Source organism: Olea europaea, chromosome 11 (genome assembly GCF_002742605.1).
Source record: "Olea europaea var. sylvestris chromosome 11, O_europaea_v1, whole genome shotgun sequence".
NCBI classification, from domain to species: Eukaryota; Viridiplantae; Streptophyta; class Magnoliopsida; order Lamiales; family Oleaceae; genus Olea; species Olea europaea.
In genome coordinates, this window is record NC_036247.1 from 14,353,636 (window position 1) to 14,375,008 (window position 21,373).

Below are 21,373 nucleotides of genomic sequence, written 5' to 3' on the forward strand. Positions count from 1 at the left end.
AACATATTTTATTGTGAGACTGTGTGTGTAAAAATGAGATAGATTTTTTTTTTCTTTCTTTAAATAACAGTCGACAAACAGAAGCTAAAGATTGAGATCCACGTGGAATTTACTTCAAAAGAAATGGAACATACAAAACCAAACCTGAGGTGGCAAACACTCATTGGTTTATGCCATGTGTTAACATATAATTACTGGAGTTATTCCCACTAAACTACGCCGGCAATGCACACTCGCTTGACCTACACTTATCTTCCCCAGTTGACCCAAATCAACCCTCATTGATAAATCATAAACCCTCAAATTTCTCAATTTCTCTTTTCACAGAGGCATATAGTTCCTATCACAAACGGTTCGGATTCGGATCCGGAATGGCTGTACGGGCGACTATGACACGGTTCCCGGGCGACCCGGATGCCCAGGAGGCGTGCGGCTTGCCGTGGGGCGTCACGTTGACTCCATTTGCTACAAAGGATGAGAACAGCTGCCCGCCGGTGTACGGATCGGAAGGGCATTTGTTGCCTCGCTGCGAGAATTGTTGGGCTTATTACAATACGTATTGTGACCAGGAGCAGTGGGCATGGACCTGTGCCCTTTGCGGCACACTCAACGGGCTTTCATCTCAGTCAATTGCCAGATATTCCCTCCCGGATTCGTGCCCGGAAATTTTGTCGTCATTCATCGACCTTGAATTGCCTCGTAATGGCCTTTTTAGCTTTAATTTCGCTCATTTTCTTTAGTATTTTGCAAGTATATTTCGTCAATTTTGGTGCCGCTGACAATATACTAGTGCTTTACAATGCTCTTCCGTGGTTTTCGTTTTCCGGTTGCTGAGACATGTGGTGCTGCAACAGTTTTACCTTGCTCATTGTAATATAATCGCTCCCCCATGCAATATGCATTCACTAAGGAGTCTCAAAATATACCGTCTTTTAAAGACCTCGAGATTCCCTCACAATTTCCACCATAATTTATGATGCTTATCCTCCCGCAGATGACTATATATGATATTGTGATATGAGATAGAATCACTCTCACGGGCATAATGAGTTAAAATTATCATTTCCTTTGTCTGAGAATATTTGTATGCAGGAATTACGAGCTCGATCCTATGTATAATATAATTTATTATAGCAAATTGTTCATGGAGATACAAGAAATTCTGTGATACTGTCTTGTTGGTGCAAGATGCAAGCATATGGTCCTGCTTAAGTACTTTACTTTGTGCATGGGTATTTGCAAATCTCGCTGCATCCCCATGCATATGAGTACATGCCGTCTCATTTTTATTTGATTGCTGATTGTTCTTCTTGTGGTGGCAGTGGAAGGATCCGAGGAAATGCAGCCAAAGCCAGTGTATGTTGCAATGGTTGATCTTTCGTGTAAGATTTGCTCAACTCTATGGTAAAATTTTGTAAGTGAATTATTTGTTGACTGCTATTTGATTAGTATAGAAATGCCTTTTTTCTTTATTTTGTTTCTGGGATCGGTATGGTATAATGGGTGTTAATTACTGAGAATTGGAATTATCCAATGCTAGAGCTTGTATATCACTTTGATAGGGTTTAATGATTGTTATATGACTGTCTGATCATATTATCTTGCAAAATGAACTGAACTGTGTGCATTATCAATGTTATTCTAATTTGGGGCTGTTCTCTTTGTGTTTGAGTTTTGAGTTTCATTTTGAGTTTTGCATTTTGAGCGTTGTTATTGAAATTGTTGAAAACATGTTCTTTTTGTCGTTTTGAAAAATTATTTCCGAAAACATAAAACTCGAAAACTTGTTCACTATTCTGCCAAACCCCAATCCTGTTTCAATTCCCATCTCCACCACCAAATCCACCCTTCACCCGTCACCATCATGTATCAAATTTTCGGCGACGTCGGCCACCAAGACCACCGGATATGGGTACCATCGGAAAGCCTTTAACCTTTTCTTCAATTATCGACCAACATTTTTCCATAACTCCGCTGAATTTGTCCAGAATCCAATTACAAAGTAGCCTACCCGAAAATCTGAAAATTGCCGGAAACTCCACCTTCGGCCACCAAATCGGTCGGAGCCCACCACTGGTCGATTGCCCACCACAAACTGACCCCAACCATGGCCCCAATTTATCACAAACAACAATCCAACAATCGAATTAAACCTAGGCATATTGGCCGTCGCGAAGCCCGATTTGCAGAATCCGAATTTTGCAGATTCCTGGCCGTCCGGTGGACCCATGGTCGCGGACCACGTGCGTTGAACTCCTCTTCACGTGGCGCACCTTGTCTAGCCATGGGTCAACCCCAATTTTGCCCAGAACTTGATGAATTTATGGGCGCACCTTGATGAATTTATGCCCAAAATCGTGACCGGTAGTGGCGGTGTGAGGGGGTTCGATTGTTGAGGAAGAAGCAGCGGTGGTGGTCTATTGTTGAGGAAGAAGAGGCGGCGGTGGTCGATTGTTGAGAAAGAAGTGGTGGAGAAATGGCTGTTCTTTCATGGTTCTCTCACGCACAGTGGAGAAGAAATGGAGAAGGCTGTTTTCCGCGTTTTTCATTTTTTACGTATTTTGTACAGAAAACACCCAAAACGACATTTTGGTGGTTCTGTGTTTTCTTCACAAAAAAATTTTTCATTTTCGAAAACGCGTTTTCGAAAATGAGAAAGAGAACGCGTTTTCACCGTTTTGGAAAATCGAAAACGGAAAACGGCCTGAAAACGCCAAAGAGAACAGCCCCTTTATGTTCGAGGTTTAACTCTCTGCATATTACTGTCAACCCCTTTCTGGGCTATGCGTTTTTTCAAATGCATTATGAGGATTCTGACCTTTTGATTACGTAACTTGTCTAATTGCACAGCATCAGAAGAGTTTCTGGAACTGACTAAAAGTGCTCTTTTAGCTGCCTTGGAAGGTTTGTCATTTTATGATTTTTGGACCCAAGTTCATATTTATGGGTGGAAGTTTAATCTTGCATTTCTCTGGTTATGTACAGCTCTTGGTCCTGGATCACTTTTTGGTCTCGCCACGTTTAGTCACAAAATAGGCTTGTATGATGTTCAGGGGGCCATTCCAGTGGTAAAAAATGTGTTCATCCCCCCCGATTCTGATGGAAACCTAGCGATGGATCTTGAAGATGTAATGCCATTGTTTTCTTTTTTGGCTCCGGTATGTTGTTTGCTTTAATTCTGTGGATTTATTTTTTATTGTTTTTTTTTCATTTGCTTTTCCTCTCATTGGTTTTTGCATCAGTCTTTAATTGGTTATTGCATGATGAATTGTGGTAGAGTCTGTTGGTGCCTACTTATAAGAATTTAGGAGATATTTAAGATTGTTCAGAATATGGAGGCATTAAGCTCTTGAGTCATTCTATGTCATCTATGAAGTTGTGTGAGACGGAGACTTGGAGTAGATTAAGGTATAATTAAAAAATATTAGGCAATCATTTTAGCTTTATGCAGGGATAGCTACTGTGAGACCCATATTCTTGCCTAGGAGATTGACACAGAAGTATATAGAATAGAAACAAGCCTATCATAGGATGCTTATGTTTCAAATATCAATAAGGATATGTAACATAAGTCCTTACCCTTTTAATTATGGTTTTTGTAGAAAAGATTAGGAGAGTGTTAAATCGAAAGTTTGAACTTTGGAGTACTTAGAAATTTAAAGGTATTAGGTTTAGTAAAAATCAAACGAACTACATAGAATGTCGTTTTAGTGACAGTAGGAATGAGAATAATATTGGAGTCACTATAGAGGATTGTGTTGTTAAAAAAATTGCTAGTTGCAGGTACTTAGGTTTGATTATTAACAAAGGACTTCAAGAGGATGTAATGCATAGGATTGCAGTTGGTTGGATGCAATTAAGAAGTATTCCATGAATTCTATGTGATAGGAGGGACCTTGTAAGGTTACAATTATTGGATCTACTATTCTTTATGATATTTAAGTTTTAGGTTGTTAATTGACAAAATGTCCTTAAAATGAATGTGAACAAAAATAAGGATGTTAAGGTGGAACATATGGTTGCACTAGAATAGATAAAATAAGAAAAGAGAATGTGTCATAAATAAAGCTAGAGTGGCATAGATGCTAGAGTGGCATAGATCAAGGATAAACTAAATGTGTGAGAACATTGGTTGTTGGGCATGTATTGTGTAGACCTATAGAAGTGAATGTTCATAAGTGCTAGGTTCAAAAAGGTGCGACTTGCAAGGCGTAGTAAAGCCGCAATATCAAGCTTATAAGCTTAGACATGCCTAGGTGAAGCCTAGTAGCATTTCCCTATTTTTAATATTATTTTAACAGTTTTAAGACAATTATTAATTATTCGTTTTATTTAACCTTTAAATCAATAAAATAATTGGACCAAAAAACTGTTGCGCATGCCGCCTAGGCCTGCATTTGGCAGTTAAAAATAGAGTTGCCTGCCTTTTCCATGCCTTCTATATATGCGAGGCCTTTCCCTCATGCTTATGTCCCATTTATTCCCTCCTTTTAGAACACTCCTTTTTTCACTTCTAATGTTTGTGTTTGAGAAAGTTGTTAATTTTTCCGAACATGTATATACATGTAAATTCATATAACTTACGATTTAAATGATAGATTGTAAAATATAATAATTTTGGAATCAAATCTAAATTCCTTTTTGTAGCTAGAACCAAAACCGTACAAGAACCAATATGTTCTTGATTCTAAGACTAGAAACGTAATAATTTAAATTGGAACCCAACCGAACCAGCTAGTTTTGCCTGGTTTTGATCCACTTCGGGTGGTTTTAGGAAAAAAAAACAGCCACCCTTGATTAATATTTCCTGTGGTAGTTGAGAAGATTTCAGTCGTGGTGGATCTAGCATAGCAATGAACAGTGAACACAATGGAATGAAGGAAAAAGATTCATGTGGACACCAAAATATGAGGAATAAGACTTAATTTTTTTAGGTCGCTGTCCTCGTTTTCTTTTACTTCTCATAATAGTTGATTGAATATGCTTTAGCCCTTAATATTTAGCAATTTTGGTTGTAGGTTGATACCTGTAAGGACCGGATTGCATCTGCACTTGAAACACTAAAACCAACAACTTCATGGGAACGAACTACAGCTGCCGGTCAAGGATTGGATGGAGTTTTACTAGGTGGGAGAGGCTTTGGAGTGGCAATGGAAGCTATCCTTAATTACCTCGGATCAGAATATGGGAATACCTATGCTTTGGGTATGGTAAAGTTATTATGACTTTTCTGATTTCTTTATTCACTGTAACTAATTTTCATTTTTATTATCCCTCCTTTGCTGGGATGGCAATTTAATGACAGGTTCCTTGATTATAATGATTTCAATCTGATTTTCCATCCTTAATGCTTGCAGATTGCTAATCCTTCCTTCTGTTTTTCCCACATATTTGAAGTGCAGCCAGGGTTTTTGCCTTTTTATCTGGACCTCCTGATTATGGTCCTGGCCAGCTAGATACTAGACGCTATGGTGAGCAATATGCTAGTAAAGGAGAGGATGCGGATCGTGCTTTACTCCCTGAGCAGACTCCATTCTATAAAGACTTGGTATTTAGCCTCTTTATAACCTGAAAGTTTTTCAGATGCATCCTTGAAGAGCTTTTTGTATTCACATCTGTTTCACAGGCTGCTGTTGCTGTTCAAGTTGGTGTTTGTGTGGATATATTTGCTGTGACAAATGAGTACACGGATTTAGCATCTCTGAAATTTCTTAGCATTGAGAGTGGAGGCTCGTTGTTTCTATATTCAAACACTGATGATTCAACACTTCCTCAGGACATGTGAGTAATAACTACCTTGTCCAAGAATGAATGTTAACTCTAAGATGATACTGAGTTTTTGTTTTTCTTCTTAACTTTAATCTGCATTTTTAGTGCTTAATTTTTTAACTGATGTGCTTAATGTTAATTAATTTTTGATCTTTTCATCTGTCTAATGATCCAAATGATCTTCTCACAGGTACCGTATGTTAAGTCGGCCATATGCTTTCAATTGTGTCCTACGGCTAAGGACATCAACTGAATTTAAACTTGGCCATTCTGTGAGTGCTCACCCTTTCTATTTGACATTTTTGCTTATTACCTTGATTAGAAAATAATATTTAACATTTCTTTGCTACAGTATGGGCATTTTTTCCCTGATCCACAGTATGAAAATGTTCAACACATAATTTGCTGTGATTCTTTTGCCACATATGCCTATGACTTTGATTTTGTGAATACTACAGGATTCTCCAGGTAAAATTATACTTTACTCCCCATCCTGTTTCTTCTAATGTTTTCTCAAGCATGCTAATCATGGTTGGCTATAAAGATATTCTTGCGACGTAAATTTTGTATTAGCTTTCTAAATTATTTTTATGGACGGATTAAACAACAGACAACAACACTGAATCTCCCATGACAAAGTATACTAGTTTTAAACCATTTTTAGTTTGCATAACGCCGTCTCAGTTCACTACACACAAAAAAAGGACAAATACGTAAACTTTGATTGGAGGAATTTAATGCCTTACTGACTATTTGATGCACAAAAAGAGGTCATAGTTTTGATTTTGTACTGGTTGTACCCCTTCCAGCTCCTTATTGAATGACACATGCCTATGCTCAACTTGTTCTCTCATCATGGCCCCAATATTATGATAGAACCTGCTGAATCCGAATTGCCCAGGTGAAATAATGCTCGATTAACCGATGAATCGACTCACACAATAATGGAATTAATAGGAACTTTTATTAATACTGAGAATTACAGATGCTAAGATCGAAAGAAAAGAGAAATTAACAAGCAAGTTTCGAGAGCTGCTCCCTCTCCTATCGGACTCAGATTGCTAGTTTCTAAATGAATTTTCCCTATCTATTCTTCACTATTTATATATACCAACTGACCTCCTGTAACGACTTTAACATTTCTAGAATATTCCCTCTAACTTCCTCTACACGCCCTTCTTGTGACGTCGCTGATAGGTGAAATTCATGGGGGGTTTATCAATACCCCCTGCCAACAAAAGCACCTTGTCCCCAAGGTGGAATTCTGGAAACTGAGAGTTGATCAGTTCGAATGGCTCCCACGACGCTTCAAAGGGGGGAAGGTCTTTCAACTGAATTAATACTTCTGGACCAATCATGCCTGGCTGGGTTGTTGGCCTGACTCCCAGCACTTCAGCAGGCTGTACCTTCCACTCCAACTCAGGACTGAGGATTGGGGGAATGGGTTGGATAGGAGATGTAGAACCTACAGCCTTCTTTAATTGTGAAACATGAAATATTGGATGAATATTTGATTCGGCAGGCAATTGAAGTCTATACACCACCGCTCCTATTTTTTTAAGAACTGCATAGGGACCAAAGTACCGAGGAGATAATTTTTCATTAGCTCGCTTACCTAAGGACTTCTGGCGATAAGGCTGAAGTTTAAGATACACCCAATCCCCTTCTTGAAACTGAACAGCTCTCCTCCCATTGTCTGCCTCCTTCTTCATCCTAGACCGAGCTTTTCCCAGCTGTAGTTTCAGGACAGCTAACATCTCATCACGTTGTTGGAGCTGTTGATCAAGGTCAGCCACCGGTGTGTGCCTGGTCCCATAACGTATAACCGGAGGAGGATCACGCCCATATACAATCTTGAAGGGTGTAGCCTTGGTTGATGTGTGAAATGAAGAATTATACCAAAACTCAGCCCAAGGAATCCATTCCGACCAAGATCGGAGATGGCCGTTAGCAAAGCATCTTAAGTACGTTTCCAAGCCATGATTCACCACCTCCGTTTGCCCATCCGTTTGGCGATGATAGGCTGTGCTTCTCTTCAGTTGGGTGCCCTGGAGTCTAAATAGTTCGGTCCAGAATAGGCTTAGGAAAACCTTGTCCCTATCTGACACGATTGATCGAGGGAATCCATGTAGTTTCACTACTCCTTGTATGAAAGAATCAGCCACGGTCTTAGCAGTGAAGGGATGTTTCAGTGTCATGAAATGAGCGTACTTGCTCAAGCGATCTACCACTACCAATATTGTATCCCACCCTCGGGATTTCGGCAGCCCTTCAATAAAATCCATGCTTACGTCTTCCCATATTGCCTCCGGTATAGGTAAGGGTTGTAATAACCCTGCTGGTGACAGGGTCAAGTATTTGTTCTGTTGGCAAACTGAACATGACTCCACAAACTTCTGGACGTCTTTTTTCATCCCTGTCCAAAAAAACTCCTTGGAGATTCGCTTATAAGTTTTCAAGACCCCTGAATGGCCTCCCAGAGCACTGTTGTGAAATTCTTGGAGTAATCTGGGTATTATATCTGACTCCTTAGGTACAACCAGCCTCCTTTTGTATAAAAGACAATCATCAACTAGTGACCAACCCTCGATGGACAAGGGGTCTGTAAGTAGAGCTTCCCTAATCCCAGATAGTCTTTCATCAGCTCTTACCTGGTTCTGTATCTCAGCCACGTCCAATACCTTAGTCACGGTCAAAATGGATAGTTCTGCTGTTGCTGGAAGTCTAGATAACGCATCTGCTGCCTTATTCTCGAGGCCCGGCCCATATTGGATCTCAAAATCATATCCCAGCAGTTTAGTAACCCATTTTTGATGTTCAGTACTAATCAATCGTTGTTCCAACAAAAATTTCAGGCTCTTCTGATCGGTGCGTACTATAAAGTGCCTTCCCAGCAGATAAGGTCTCCACTTCTGGATTGCTAAGACTATAGCCATGAGTTCCCTCTCATAAATGGATTTAAGCCGAGCTCGGGCTGATAGTGCTTGGCTGAAAAAAGCTATTGGCCTTTGTTGCTGCGACAGTACGGCGCCTAAGCCCACTCCAGAAGCATCCGTTTCAACTACAAATGGAGTAGAGAAGTTGGGCAGAGCCAAAACCGGCACCTTCATCATGGCTTCCTTTAAGGCTAGGAATGCTAAATCTGCTTCATGATCCCAAAAAAAACTATCCTTCTTTAGTTGTCTAGTGAGAGGTTCAGCCAACTTTCCATACCCTTCCACGAACTTTCTATAATACCCGGTTAAGCCCAGGAACCCTCTTAATGCCTTAAGGTCCTTAGGCACCGGCCAAGACTGCATTGCTTGGATCTTTTTGGGGTCGGTTGCAACTCCTTGCGCACTGATCAAATGCTCCAAGTATTCCAGAGTGTCTCGACCAAACTCGCACTTCTTGCGGTTTGCATACAACTTCTGCTCCTTCAAGATCCCAAATACCATTCTTAGATGTCTACAATGCTCCTCCAGATTCCGGCTATAAACTAGTATGTCATCAAAGAAAACCAATATACCTTTCCTTAACAACCCCTTGAACATTTTATTCATCAGAGACTGAAAAGTTGCCGGGGCATTTGTAAGCCCAAAAGGCATTACTAAAAATTCATAATGTCCTTCGTGGGTCCGAAAGGCTGATTTGTATTCATCACCTGCCTTAAGACGTATTTGGTGGTAACTTGATTTCAAATCCAGCTTGGAGAAGATGGTGGCACCATGCAGCTCATCTAGTAATTCATCAATGACCAGAATAGGGAAACGGTCAGGGATAGTGGCTCGGTTTAAGGCTCGGTAATCCACGCAAAATCTCCATCCACCGTCTTTTTTCTTCACGAGCAATACTGGGCTGGAGAAGGGGCTACTACTTATTTGTATTATACCTGCCTCCAACATTTCTGTCACCAGTCTCTCAATCTCTGCCTTCTGTGCGTGGGGATATCTGTAGGGTCAAACACTGATAGGTTTGCTTTCTGCCCTTAACGTTTTAGCATGTTCATGACCTCGCAAGGGCGGTAAACCTGTTGGTGACTCAAAAATGGTGCTGTATTCTGTAATCAACTCCTGAATTGGCTGTGGAATATCTGCCTTAGAGTGCTGTTCATCTACTTGCACTGAACACAACTCCACTACCATTCCCTCTCCTTCCTGTTGCAGCGTTTTGATCATGGATTTTAACGAAACCAGGGATTTACTTAGCCCTTCTTCTCCTTTTAAGGTGACCGTGTTACCCCCCATAGGTATTTTCATCTCCAACAACTTCCAGTTAACCTGAACCGTGCCTAAAGTACTCAGCCACTGCATTCCCAAAATCATGTCGGAGCTGCCCAGCTCTATGGGCAAATAATCTTCTATCACCAGCACTGATTGCATACATAAAACCACTCCTTGACATTTTCCCTTTCCCTTAACAGCCATACCGGTGCCCACTTGCACCCGGTACCCATTGGTTTCCGTTATTGGCAGGTTGAGCTTCCTGATTAATTCCCAGGAATAAAATTGTGCGTTGCCCCTGAGTCAATTAGCACTACTACTTCCTGCCCTTCCACCTTACCCTTAACCTTCATGGTTTTGGGTGATGTTAACCCGACGACGGAGTTCATTGATAGCTCAACCCCTTCCAATTCACTACAATCTGTGACCTCTTCTAGCCGCTCCAATTCCCTTTCCTCTTCCTCGTCGACCAGCAACACCTGAAGCTCCTTGTTGCGACATTTGTGCCCCGGTTGGAATTTCTCATCGCATCGGAAACATAATCCTTTTTCCTTCTTTGTTTGAATCTCAGCCTGTGACAACTTTTTGAACCCCATAGTGGTGTTTGCTAAAGGGTTGCCCCTTTTTTCTTGCCCTTCTAGTCCCTTGTTTAAATGCCAGGGTACAGTCCGTTGCTCGACCCTTGATGTGCTTGGAAGAATCACCCCCTTGTTTCTCGGTCTTTCCTTGTCCTTTGCTTTGTTAATTCGATTATTCCTATCCTCCACTCTCTGTGCCATATCCAGGATCTGTGAAAGTCCCACTGGGCGTGCCATCAATACCTCTGCCTGCACTTCTTCTTCCAGCCCATTTATGAAAACCCCTTCTAAGGTCTCCTCGTTTACATTCTTCAAGGGTGCTGACATTACCTCAAATTTTTCTCGATATTCGGCCACGGTCCCAGTCTGTCTGATAGCCAGAAACCGCTGATGTAGAGTCCCATATTGGGTATCTCGAAATCTCTACAATAACCTCTGTTTTAGTTCTATCCAGCTTCGAATGGGACGCCTCCTATCTTCCCACTGAAACCAAGACAATGCACTTCCTTCCATGCATACCCCAGCTGCCACCACACGTTCAGCATCAGTTAGTTTGTTCATGCCAAAGTACCTTTCAGCTCTGAATATCCATGAGTCCGGGTCAATCCCATTAAATAGGGGTAGCTCTAGTTTACGGTAAGTTCCTTCAGCCGCTGGAGCAACCTCCTTCTCGGGTAATATAACTTCTGATTCCATAACTTCCTCCCTAAGACCGGTGGATTTCATTTTACTTCCTTCCCCTGTCATCTCATAGGATTCTGGGGGTGTTCCCTTGAACATCTTCGCTATTGCTTGCAGACCTTCGTTCAGCTCCTTCCTTCCCAAGGCGAGACTGACCTCCAACCTCTCATTCATTTTGCTTAACTCCATCCCCAACCTCGCATTTAAATGTTCCAGGTCCCCTTTTAATGCGATTACTGAGGTACCCAATGGTTGAATATGAGCCACTGCGTTTTCCAACATTTCAATTCGATTATCCATCCTTGTCGCCGGCATCCGCTTCCCAGAATGTCACACGCTCTGATACCAATTTGATAGAACCTGCTGAATCCGAATTGCCCAGGTGAAATAATGCTCGATTAACCGATGAATCGACTCACACAATAATGGAATTAATAGGAACTTTTATTAATACTGAGAATTACAGATGCTAAGATCGAAAGAAAAGAGAAATTAACAAGCAAGTTTCGAGCTAGTTTCTGAATGAATTTTCCCTATCTATTCTTCACTATTTATATATACCAACTGACCTCCTGTAACGACTTTAACATTTCTAGAATATTCCCTCTAACTTCCTCTACACGCCCTTCTTGTGACGTCGCTGATAGGTGAAATTCACGGGGGGTTTATCATATTATTGTTCTGCTTGCTGGATGCTTAGGCAAAATAAGTGGATTACCTTGAGCTTTGAAAATTGGGGGTATATTCTGCTTGGCTATATGATTCTGCATATTTTTTGGGTTTTATAATCTTAGCCATTTTCCTTTTTTCAAGCCGCAATTTAATGGTCCTTGTAGGTTCTTTTTCCTTTATAGAATGACAAAAATGATGATAATGACCAACAAGGACTACATTGATACCTCCCCTTCCCGATGTGCAAACCTGCATGTACATAAAAAAATATTTTTGTTTCTGGAGAATCTTGGTTTTTCCCCATGAAACAGTCCTTTTGTGAAGCTGTTGCTCTATCCTGAAGCCAAGTTTGCTTCCCTGTGAGACCTAACCTAAAGCACATCAATTAGTTTTGTGTCAGATGTCATGAGATGTTATATGCATATCGATAGTACAAATCAGTTTTAATTGGATCATATTTTCTATTTCTTGGATGGGAATTTCTCTGGTTCATCCTGAATGCTGTGCAGTCTTTCATTAACTTCTCCTGTGTCCTTGTTATTCAATTATATTACACAATCAGATAACAGATGGTTTTCTGCAGGCACACCTCAGAGCTTCCCATGCTACAGATTGCATTTCAGTATACTGTTGTTGTGCCCCCAGATGAGCTCTCTGATTCAGGTCCAAGATCCACAAGTAGGTATGATTCTCTCATTTCAGATTATCACCGTGTGTATTTCTGACGGATTATGTAGCTGTGTGCATTTTAAGTGTCCACACAGTGGCCGTTGATTCTTGCAAAGATCAGAATTTTTGTCTCTCGTTGGACTATATTGATAGAGATAATAGAATATGATACCCAATATTTATTTAAATGCACTTAGGCCTAGTTTTTTCTTTTGCAAATACAACTTGCCATGGTGATTTCTTTTTAATTCACTCTAGCAACATGAACTAAATCAATCTTTGTTATTTATGACCTATGAAATTTCAAAATCTCCTGCTTTTTTAGTGACTGCTTAATACTCTTATTTGAAGTCATCAGCATATTGTAAAATCCACTTGCACAACTACACTTTGCTTGTAGTTATTTCAGTTTTTCTGCTTGATGTTAGTTAGTCTTGGCAAGTAAATCATGGCGATTATGTTTTAGTGCCATGGCCTTGTTGATTCCTTTGTTTTCTTTTCTGGAACTCATGAAAGGTGCAGTCTCATACTCAGAAAATCCAATTGCACTTTATTTTCTTTGTCACATCTCAATTTATATTTGTGATTATAAATTGACAGTTTGTACGTGAATTTTTTGTGCGTTTTCCTCTTCTTTAGATACATGAAAACCATGTGAAAGATCTTTTCCCCCATATGCTGTCACATAAGTCTTCTAACCAAATTAAAAGCTTCCATGTCAACCTCCCAAGCATAATCAAAATTGAGTACTTTAAACATCGTCGTTTAAGCCTAACCTGTCTTTTATGATGATGTTAATCAGAAAAAAAACATATTGCTAGGTGGCCAAATGGTATTACAAATGTCCTGAAATTCTAATTTTTGAGCATGCATGAAGTCTATAAATTATATATGAGTTATCAGTACTATATCCTTCTTTAAGCATGTAACTGAGTGGTACTGTCACCCTATGTCTTTTCTCGAGTTGATTTCTGTGAAAACATCCAACTTAAAATGGGTGAGTCCATTTGCATATCAAGCACTCCTACATTTGTTGTTGATTGATCTATTATGGGCTGTGCTAAAGCGTACATTACCACTTGCATTTATTTTTTGTCCTTCATTTGCTGTTTCTCTGGAAGAATCTTCACAAACTTTACTTGCTTTAGACATGTATGTCCTACGTTTTTGAGTTTGGCTTTCTGCGGTGTATAATTATGCAGAGAAAAGTATTCCCTCAAAAGGAGACTGAGGATTAGAACTTTACAGTTTGGAGCAGCTCGTAGTATTAATGAGATATATGACACTGTTGATCCTGAAGCTGTTCTTTCAATACTTGTTCACAAGGTAAATTTTTACCTGAATTATGTTTGTTATCATTATTACCTGAACCTTCTTTAGAATTACCTACTTACATTGTTGGGGTGTTGGAGAATGAGGGAGAAGGAAGGTTATCTTACACACTGTGAGCATATAAGCAAGGTGAAAAGTATCACCCAATTGCCTATTTAAAAATTTAAAATAGTCATATATGCATACACGAAGACAGCAAGTGTAAATATATTCTTCAATCTTGAAAACATGTGTTTTCTTATGTGCACGAGATTATATGGTGAAATATTTTTAAGTACAACAAAGTTAGAAATACATATACTAGATTTCTTTTCTACATAATCTGCCTCTTGTATTCACTTTAGTCATTAAAATAATTTTCCATATCAGAGAAATGTTTAATGGAAGCAAATTATGACTTAATATTTACTGGTGAGCAGTTGACTTAATATCTACATAACTCTATAGCTGTAAACAATTTCCTTGGTTGAAAACACTAAAACGAAAGCTAGAAAACTCTTGATTGTTTGCCAAATGAAGTTATTTATTTGCTAAAATTTGTTCCCACATAATTCTATAGCTGTAAACAATTTCCTTGTTTAAAAACACTAAAACAAAAGCTAGAAAAACTCTTGATTGTTTAGCAAATGAAGTTATTTATTTGCTAAAATTTGTTCCCACATAATTCTATAGCTGTAAACAATTTCCTTGGTTAAAAACACAAACAAAAGCTAGAAAACTCTTGATTGTTTAGCAAATGGATTTATTTTCTAGGTTCTTTTGATGCAATTATCTCTGCAAATTTTATTTGCTGAACCAATAGGGTTATGTTAATGAACATTTATTTGCTCTAAACTTTGTTAGTGAAACTATTTGCTGGAACACATGCATTTGTCTTTTTATCTGTGAAGGAAATTTACCTTGTTCTTTGGTCTTTTGCATTGATCTGTTTCAATGCAATAGTGAAATTATCATTGTCTAGTAATGCCTCTTTCAGAATCACATGCTATCTCTTAATTTTTTGGTCCTGGCACACTGATACTATGGCATGTTTTGAATATTCTGGTAACCTATTCATTTCTATTATTTAGTGCCTATTTGACATACATTAATTTATTTTATGGTTTGCTGCCGGATCATTTTGAACCGCACATTCACACAATAAAATATGATGCACGTATACCAAAAACTTTTCCTTACCCTTTAACCACGCAGTCTCTTAAAAATCACTATTCAAACCTCATTTTTCTACAATAATGGTTGTCAAACAGGCTCTTAGTGTCATATGTTTGTTAATCTGGCACAATTTTTCACAGGTGATCTTGGCCTCTTTGGAGAAAGGAGTTCGAGAGGGCCGGGTGTTACTACATGACTGGCTTGTAATTCTTACAGCTCAGTATAACGATGCTTGCAAAATTGTCCAATACGAAAGTGGAAGTTTGACAACTGCTAACATTGATGTTGGCTTCTCCCAATGCCCTCAGTTGCAACCTTTACCCAGATTAGTCTTTGCTTTGCTGCGAAATGCTCTCCTCCGCTTTCATGAGGAAGGTGTTCATCCAGACTACAGAATATATCTTCAATGTCTATTCAGGTATACACTATGTTGAGTTTGTTGGCCACTCTTTAGCATTTAGCATAGAAATCTACATAAGACATTGGTTGGGGGGTGGGGAATTAGGACACAGTTGGATAGAAGAGTCATGTCTGACTGGTTGCTTAGATGCTGATGTTAAGATCTGCCTCACCGTGTTTTCATGCTTTTGAATACAACAGCTCACTGTCAACTAGTAAAGAAGCAAGGATTTTGCTACTTGTACATCAAAATTGTACATAAGGGGTTACATAATATGATGTGGAGGAATAAGAATGAATGAAAAAATTGTGATGTTAAGATCTGCCTCACCGTGTTTTCATGCTTTTGAATACAACAGCTCACTGTCAACTAGTAAAGAAGCAAGGATTTTGCTACTTGTACATCAAAATTGTATATAAGGGGTTACATAATATGATGTGGAGGAATAAGAATGAATGAAAAAATTGATTGTGTTTTAAACAGACAAATAGTCGAGTGCCATGTGATATTATGTAACCACTGATGTACATGTAGCAAGATTCAGCAAGCAAAGACTTCCATTTTAGAAATTAGACCCATGAAATATGAGAATGTTGAGATTAAATGGAGAGATTTTAAACATGATAATTTTTTTAATATTTGATAGTGCGGACTTTTCAGAATAGAAAGAAATAAACTAAAAGAAGAAGGATTCCGTTACCGTTCTACTGAAACGAGAAATGTGCTACATTTTCCAGTTTATCATGTTATATATGAATAAAGATTTAAGACAGTGGCAATTAGATATTTTTATTTAGCTGTTCTCTCTGTGCATGTGTTTAACCTACATGATAAATTCCTCTATTGGTATATTATTATTAAATGATGGTTATTCTTGTTTTAGTCGACAGTTTCGACTTTATTTTCTTTCTAGAGTTCTCTTTTGTCTAGTGCCACTAAAATATAGGCCCCGTTTAAGCTCCATTAATTTGAAGTAATGTATTATGGAATAGTGATTGATGGAGAATGTATGGTTAAAAAAAGAAGGAAAATTTTTTATTTGTGTATAATATTATTTTAATAAAGAATATATGTTTGAAAATGAGTACTGGAAAAGAATGTAAAAGAATGGGGCTCAAACGGGGGCTTAGTTGAAAATAATTATTGTATATTCTTTAGTGTTTGATCTGTACAACTTTTAATTAAACGCATTTGAATCACAAGTCACAATTTTAATTGATTTTTTAAGGTTATATCCATAATTTTAGAATTTGATATCCTAATTTATGATGCAGCGCTCTGGAACCTTCTTCGCTTAACCGTGCTGTATATCCATTGTTGACCTCATACTCCACTCCAGATAAACAAGCATTTCCTCGTCATTCGTTGAGTCGCGCTGCATTAATCACAAGTGGTAGCTCGATATTTTTCCTGGATGCGTTTACAAGTCTCATTGTGTATTATTCATCCACAGCCGACCCTGCACTTCCCTTTCCTCCACCACAGAACTGTAAGCTACCTTCTCTCATTTTTCCTACTCTCCACAGAAATGCGATAATTTAGAAGACTAACATGTTTGGCTATTCTTTAAAAAAGCTACTTTTGTTTTTAAGTAAAACGTGTTAGTCATTTTAATAAGCAACTCTTAGCAAATAACTTTCACCAATAAGAAATATTCTTTATTTTGAAAAACTTGCTGATTTACCTGTAAGTAATGCATACAAGTGAACTTTTTAAGCTTAGGAAAACAATGCTCTAGGATTGATTGTTCCATATTTGCTAACTGGTAATTTCTCGCTTTCTTTCCAACCCAGGTTTATTGAGAAATACCATTAACAAACTGAAGCAAGAGCGAAGTATCACTCCTCGAATCATATTTATTAGGGGAGGGCAGGATGATGCAACGGCATTTGAGAACTATCTTATAGAGGAACAAGACGTTGAGGGAAGTGGTTTCACAAGTGTGTTGGGATTCGTTTCCTTCCTCGATGAGATCAGTCAGAGTGTAGTGGAGTACATGAAATAAAAAATCAATCCTTTACATTGACAATGGTAGAAAAGAATATTTCATCTGAAGTTGTTTGTTTAGATAGGAAGATCCGGCTAATTGTTGATAAATATTGATTGTATTACTTCCCGAGAAATTTTGTGGGCAATATCACATATTTGGATACTTAAAAGTCGGAAAGTCTGTTTTTGGTCTGAAGGGCTATGAGAGGTCGATGTATAAACTACCTGTTTGATGTATCTTGAAAGTAGATAAGATTAAGAGTCGGTACGAATTCAAGTTCTCTGTTTCTTTATACATATATCTGTATCATTTGATAGTTCAGTTGGGTTCTATTATTTTCAATAAGTGATTATGCCATGTAATTGGTTCTCAGATTTTTGGTATATCGTCCTCAAATTCAATGCTCGGAGCCTATTCCTGCCTCGCAATCCTCTATTATCTTTATTTGTTTGAAGTTTTTCTTCCACAGAATGCTGTTTATGTGTGAGTATATATATATATAAATATTTTTAAATAAATATTTTGACTTGATTCTTCTCTAAAGACTTGAGTCCTGTAGCCTTCCACCGAGTCAACGGATGGAGAGAAGTGCCCAAACTGAGAAAGAAGTAGTTTAGGCAATGTCGACGGGTACCTAAACCGTTAAAAGTGTTCCTTCTGATCATCTTCTGAGCTTTAATGTTAAAATATTTGATGAGTTTGCCCCCAGGAAAGTTGATAAGTTGACCAGGCTTAATCGCTGATATTCAATCTGTTTACCATTTCTAGCCCTCATATAAAACAAAAAGAATGAAGGATCACTTACATTGAAATTTGTTAAATAATGGATTAATTCTGCTTACCAGTGCTGTTTCGTGTGCCTTCCTAAGGTTTGCCCGGACGACAAAATCAGGCTACATAACCTGTATGGGTTCAATCGTCTTAAAGAAAAATAAGTACACAAACAAAAATACTAAGATCTTATTTGGGTCGCATTCTTTTAGAAAAATACATTCTTAAATGGTGATTTGATATCATTTCAACAATACATTATTCAATATGATAATATTGCATGCAAATTTAAAACTTTTCCTTATTTTTAATCATATATTCTCCATCAATCTACCATTTCAAAATACATTCTTTCAAAATAATGTGGCTCAAACACATACTAAGTCACATTCATATGTTTAAAAATGTCAAATATCTAATACGTCACAATTTCTCGAAGTCACGACCATTGAAAAAACATTCACAACCGCTTGAAACAAGGCTAAAAAAAGAACATAAAGTCACAACTACTTGAAACAAGGTCACAAAGAGGAAAGAGAAGGGGATCAATTACTTTAAACAAAGTCACAACTACTTAAAATTAGGTTACAAACGAAATTTTAATAATAAAATATCGTGTGCATCTCTTTTAAAACGTCAAATGTTTATACCACCACCAAAAAAAAAAAAAGAAAGAAAGAAAGAAAAGGGAGAAATCTCACTTAGTGAAAACAATATCAGAAATACATGAATGAAAACTTGGGATTCAGTTTGGAAAAATCAAATTCAAAATGCAATACTTTTCCAAATCAAGTGAGAGAGCAATGATTTCAAAGTTTAGTAGTAAAGTTGGGTTAGCATCACACCAATTTGTAATAAATTTTCCTTTTACGTGCTTTGAAAAGTTAAAAATTGTTTATGAGACTCAAAAATTAATTCTGAACATATTCGAATAATTTTTTGAAAGCTTTCTTGTCTGATTAGAAGAATGTTTAGAGAAAATTGCCTAAGATAACGTCACATAAAAATAAAATAAAAAATAAGAGAGAAAAATAAAAGTAAAAGCAAAATAAAAAAGGGAAAATTTCATAAGTGAGAGATTAATTATGCTACATTTAAAAAACAAGAAAACAACTTTTAAATTTCAAAAACCAGATTTTTATTAAAAAATCATTTATAATTTAATTAATTAATTAATTATTTTAGTAATTAAATATATTTATGTCACAGATTTATATAATTTGATCATAAATTAACGATTTAATTTGTTACTTATTATTTTTTTATCACAGATAAAAAATTTTATGTCACAAATTATTTTACGGTCACAATTCAAAAATTTTATAAGTCACAGTTTGTTCATCAAATCACAAATTATCAAATTATCGGTCACAGATTAACAATTTATTAGGTCACACATTATTTTTTGGTCACAATTTATTTTTTCATTAGTCACAGATTAACCAATTTAATGGTCACGATCAAGCAAATAATTTGTGACCACCACCAATACTTACGATTCACAATCACAATTTTTAGGTCATGTATCCAATTGTGAGTCACAGTCACAATTTTCATGTCACGTATTTAATTGTGAGTCACAAATCAACCAAATTGCCACGACCACCACGACCAATCGTGACTCCCAAATTGTGAGTTACAATTGGGAGTCACAATCACAATTTTTAGGTCACATATCCAATTTCGAGTCACAGTTGGGAGTCACAGTCACAGTTTTCAGCGTAGCCAACGTCGCTGCTACGGTAGCAGCACCATCTCCTCTATTGTCGTCGAAACCCACTCTGCCGCCAGATCTAACAAAAATGAACAAATCGCAACCACCCAAAATCATCGCCCTACCACCATGACCACGACCAACATCATCATCAAGCAACAGAAGCCACCACCTCGCTGCCACCACCACCACAACCTGCAACCACCAACATCTCACCATTACCCCTGCCACGACCCTCACCGTCAGTCACCACTCCAATACCACTGCACCTGCGCACCCACCAGATCCACCATGACGCTGCCAACACCATCGTATACAACACTGCACAATCACCGTACACAACCACTCATCGCACCATACTCAGCCACCGGTCACCGCACACAACCACAACATCGCACCACCACTCACTGCATAAAAAAGATCTGCAGCACCCATGGAGAAACATCGACATCGAATGCATCACGCCCAGCTGCAAGTGAAGCTCGGAGGCATCCCACGGTCCCAGGTGAGCGTCGCACGCTGCTCACAGACACGAGCTCTGCTTTGGTCTTCGGGAACGGCGACGGCGATTCATGCTTCTTCTGCCCAGCGACGCTTTGAGTGGTGACGACGCTGTGAATGATTGCTGTGCAACGTAGGAGAGAAGTTGAAGAGACGAAGCGTGCGGCTTAGGTAAGCGATCTGGGAGAAAATGGAGAGAGAGTGGTAGGGTTTGGAATAAAAAATGTATATTTAATATTAATATTTAACTATAATATTTCTGATTTTGAAAGATGAAAGTAGCCATCTGATTTTAAAATTTATGATTTTAACTCTATGGTTTTGTGTAATTACCACAATAAAAAAATAAAATGCCCGCCAAACGGGCTTTCAATCATATTTGGGCCAATCCATTTCCTGAGCTACACGCGACTTCCTTAATACTATTTCTTTAATTAATATATTTTATTTTCTACTTACACTCTTACTCATATTCCAATTTCAAATCCGTGAAATTCCATTTATAAGTTCTTCTCCAGATTCTCTCTCAGCCTGATCCTTTGCCGATAGGTATCTAATTAATTTATAGTGTATGCCTACATCTGTTTAATTATTGCTTATTTATTTTAAATTTTTTGTGCTTTTCATTTCTACTAATTACTGAGCTCGATTGAAATTTATTTTAATTTTTTTATTTTTTAATAGTCTACACCTGATCATTTTGATTTGATTTGATTTATTATTATTATTATTTTTTTCTAATCTTCATAATCTGATAATTATAGAGGATAGAGGTCAATCTTAAAGTAGCATAATACTACTGGCTGATGTTGTACGCCATGATTTACTACTCGTACCTTGCCTATGCGATTGTTCTTTTGACGCCCTTCTACGTCTTAGTGTTTTTTAATGTCATCGCTGAATCCAGGCCCCCCCCCCCCCCCCCCCCCCCCCTCTCTT

The 21,373-nt window shown here is 38.1% G+C and overlaps 2 protein-coding genes across 2 annotated transcripts in view; both read left to right on the forward strand.

Moving 5' to 3' along the window:
• The first annotated feature begins 233 nt into the window (after positions 1-233).
• On the forward strand, positions 234-17,823 carry LOC111403519 (protein transport protein SEC24). Its single transcript, XM_023032061.1, has 14 exons — positions 234-699; positions 1,323-1,382; positions 2,851-2,904; positions 2,986-3,158; positions 5,019-5,205; positions 5,403-5,548; positions 5,627-5,781; positions 5,960-6,041; positions 6,122-6,237; positions 12,486-12,584; positions 13,774-13,897; positions 15,199-15,476; positions 16,733-16,947; positions 17,252-17,823. The coding sequence occupies exons 1-14, from the start codon at positions 372-374 to the stop codon at positions 17,461-17,463; spliced, it is 2,229 nt and encodes a 742-aa protein (XP_022887829.1). The 5' UTR covers positions 234-371; the 3' UTR covers positions 17,464-17,823.
• A 3,010-nt stretch (positions 17,824-20,833) lies between these two features.
• The window catches only part of LOC111403520 (uncharacterized protein At2g27730, mitochondrial-like), a 5,821-nt gene continuing 5,281 nt past the window's right edge, over positions 20,834-21,373 (forward strand). Inside the window, exon 1 of the mRNA XM_023032062.1 lies at positions 20,834-20,983. The gene's annotated coding sequence lies outside the window, so the exon portion shown is untranslated. The remainder of the gene's footprint in view (positions 20,984-21,373) is intronic.

What these genes read in the sequence shown, in the direction of transcription:
- LOC111403519 (XM_023032061.1), top strand. Translation starts at nt 372, where the DNA reads ATGGCTGTACGGGCGACTATGACACGGTTCCCGGGCGACCCGGATGCC. An exon ending in AATACTACAGGATTCTCCAG is followed by an intron (nt 6,238 to 12,485) that starts GTAAAATTATAC and finishes GGTTTTCTGCAG; the next exon opens with GCACACCTCAGAGCTTCCCA. An exon ending in GGTCCAAGATCCACAAGTAG is followed by an intron (nt 12,585 to 13,773) that starts GTATGATTCTCT and finishes ATAATTATGCAG; the next exon opens with AGAAAAGTATTCCCTCAAAA.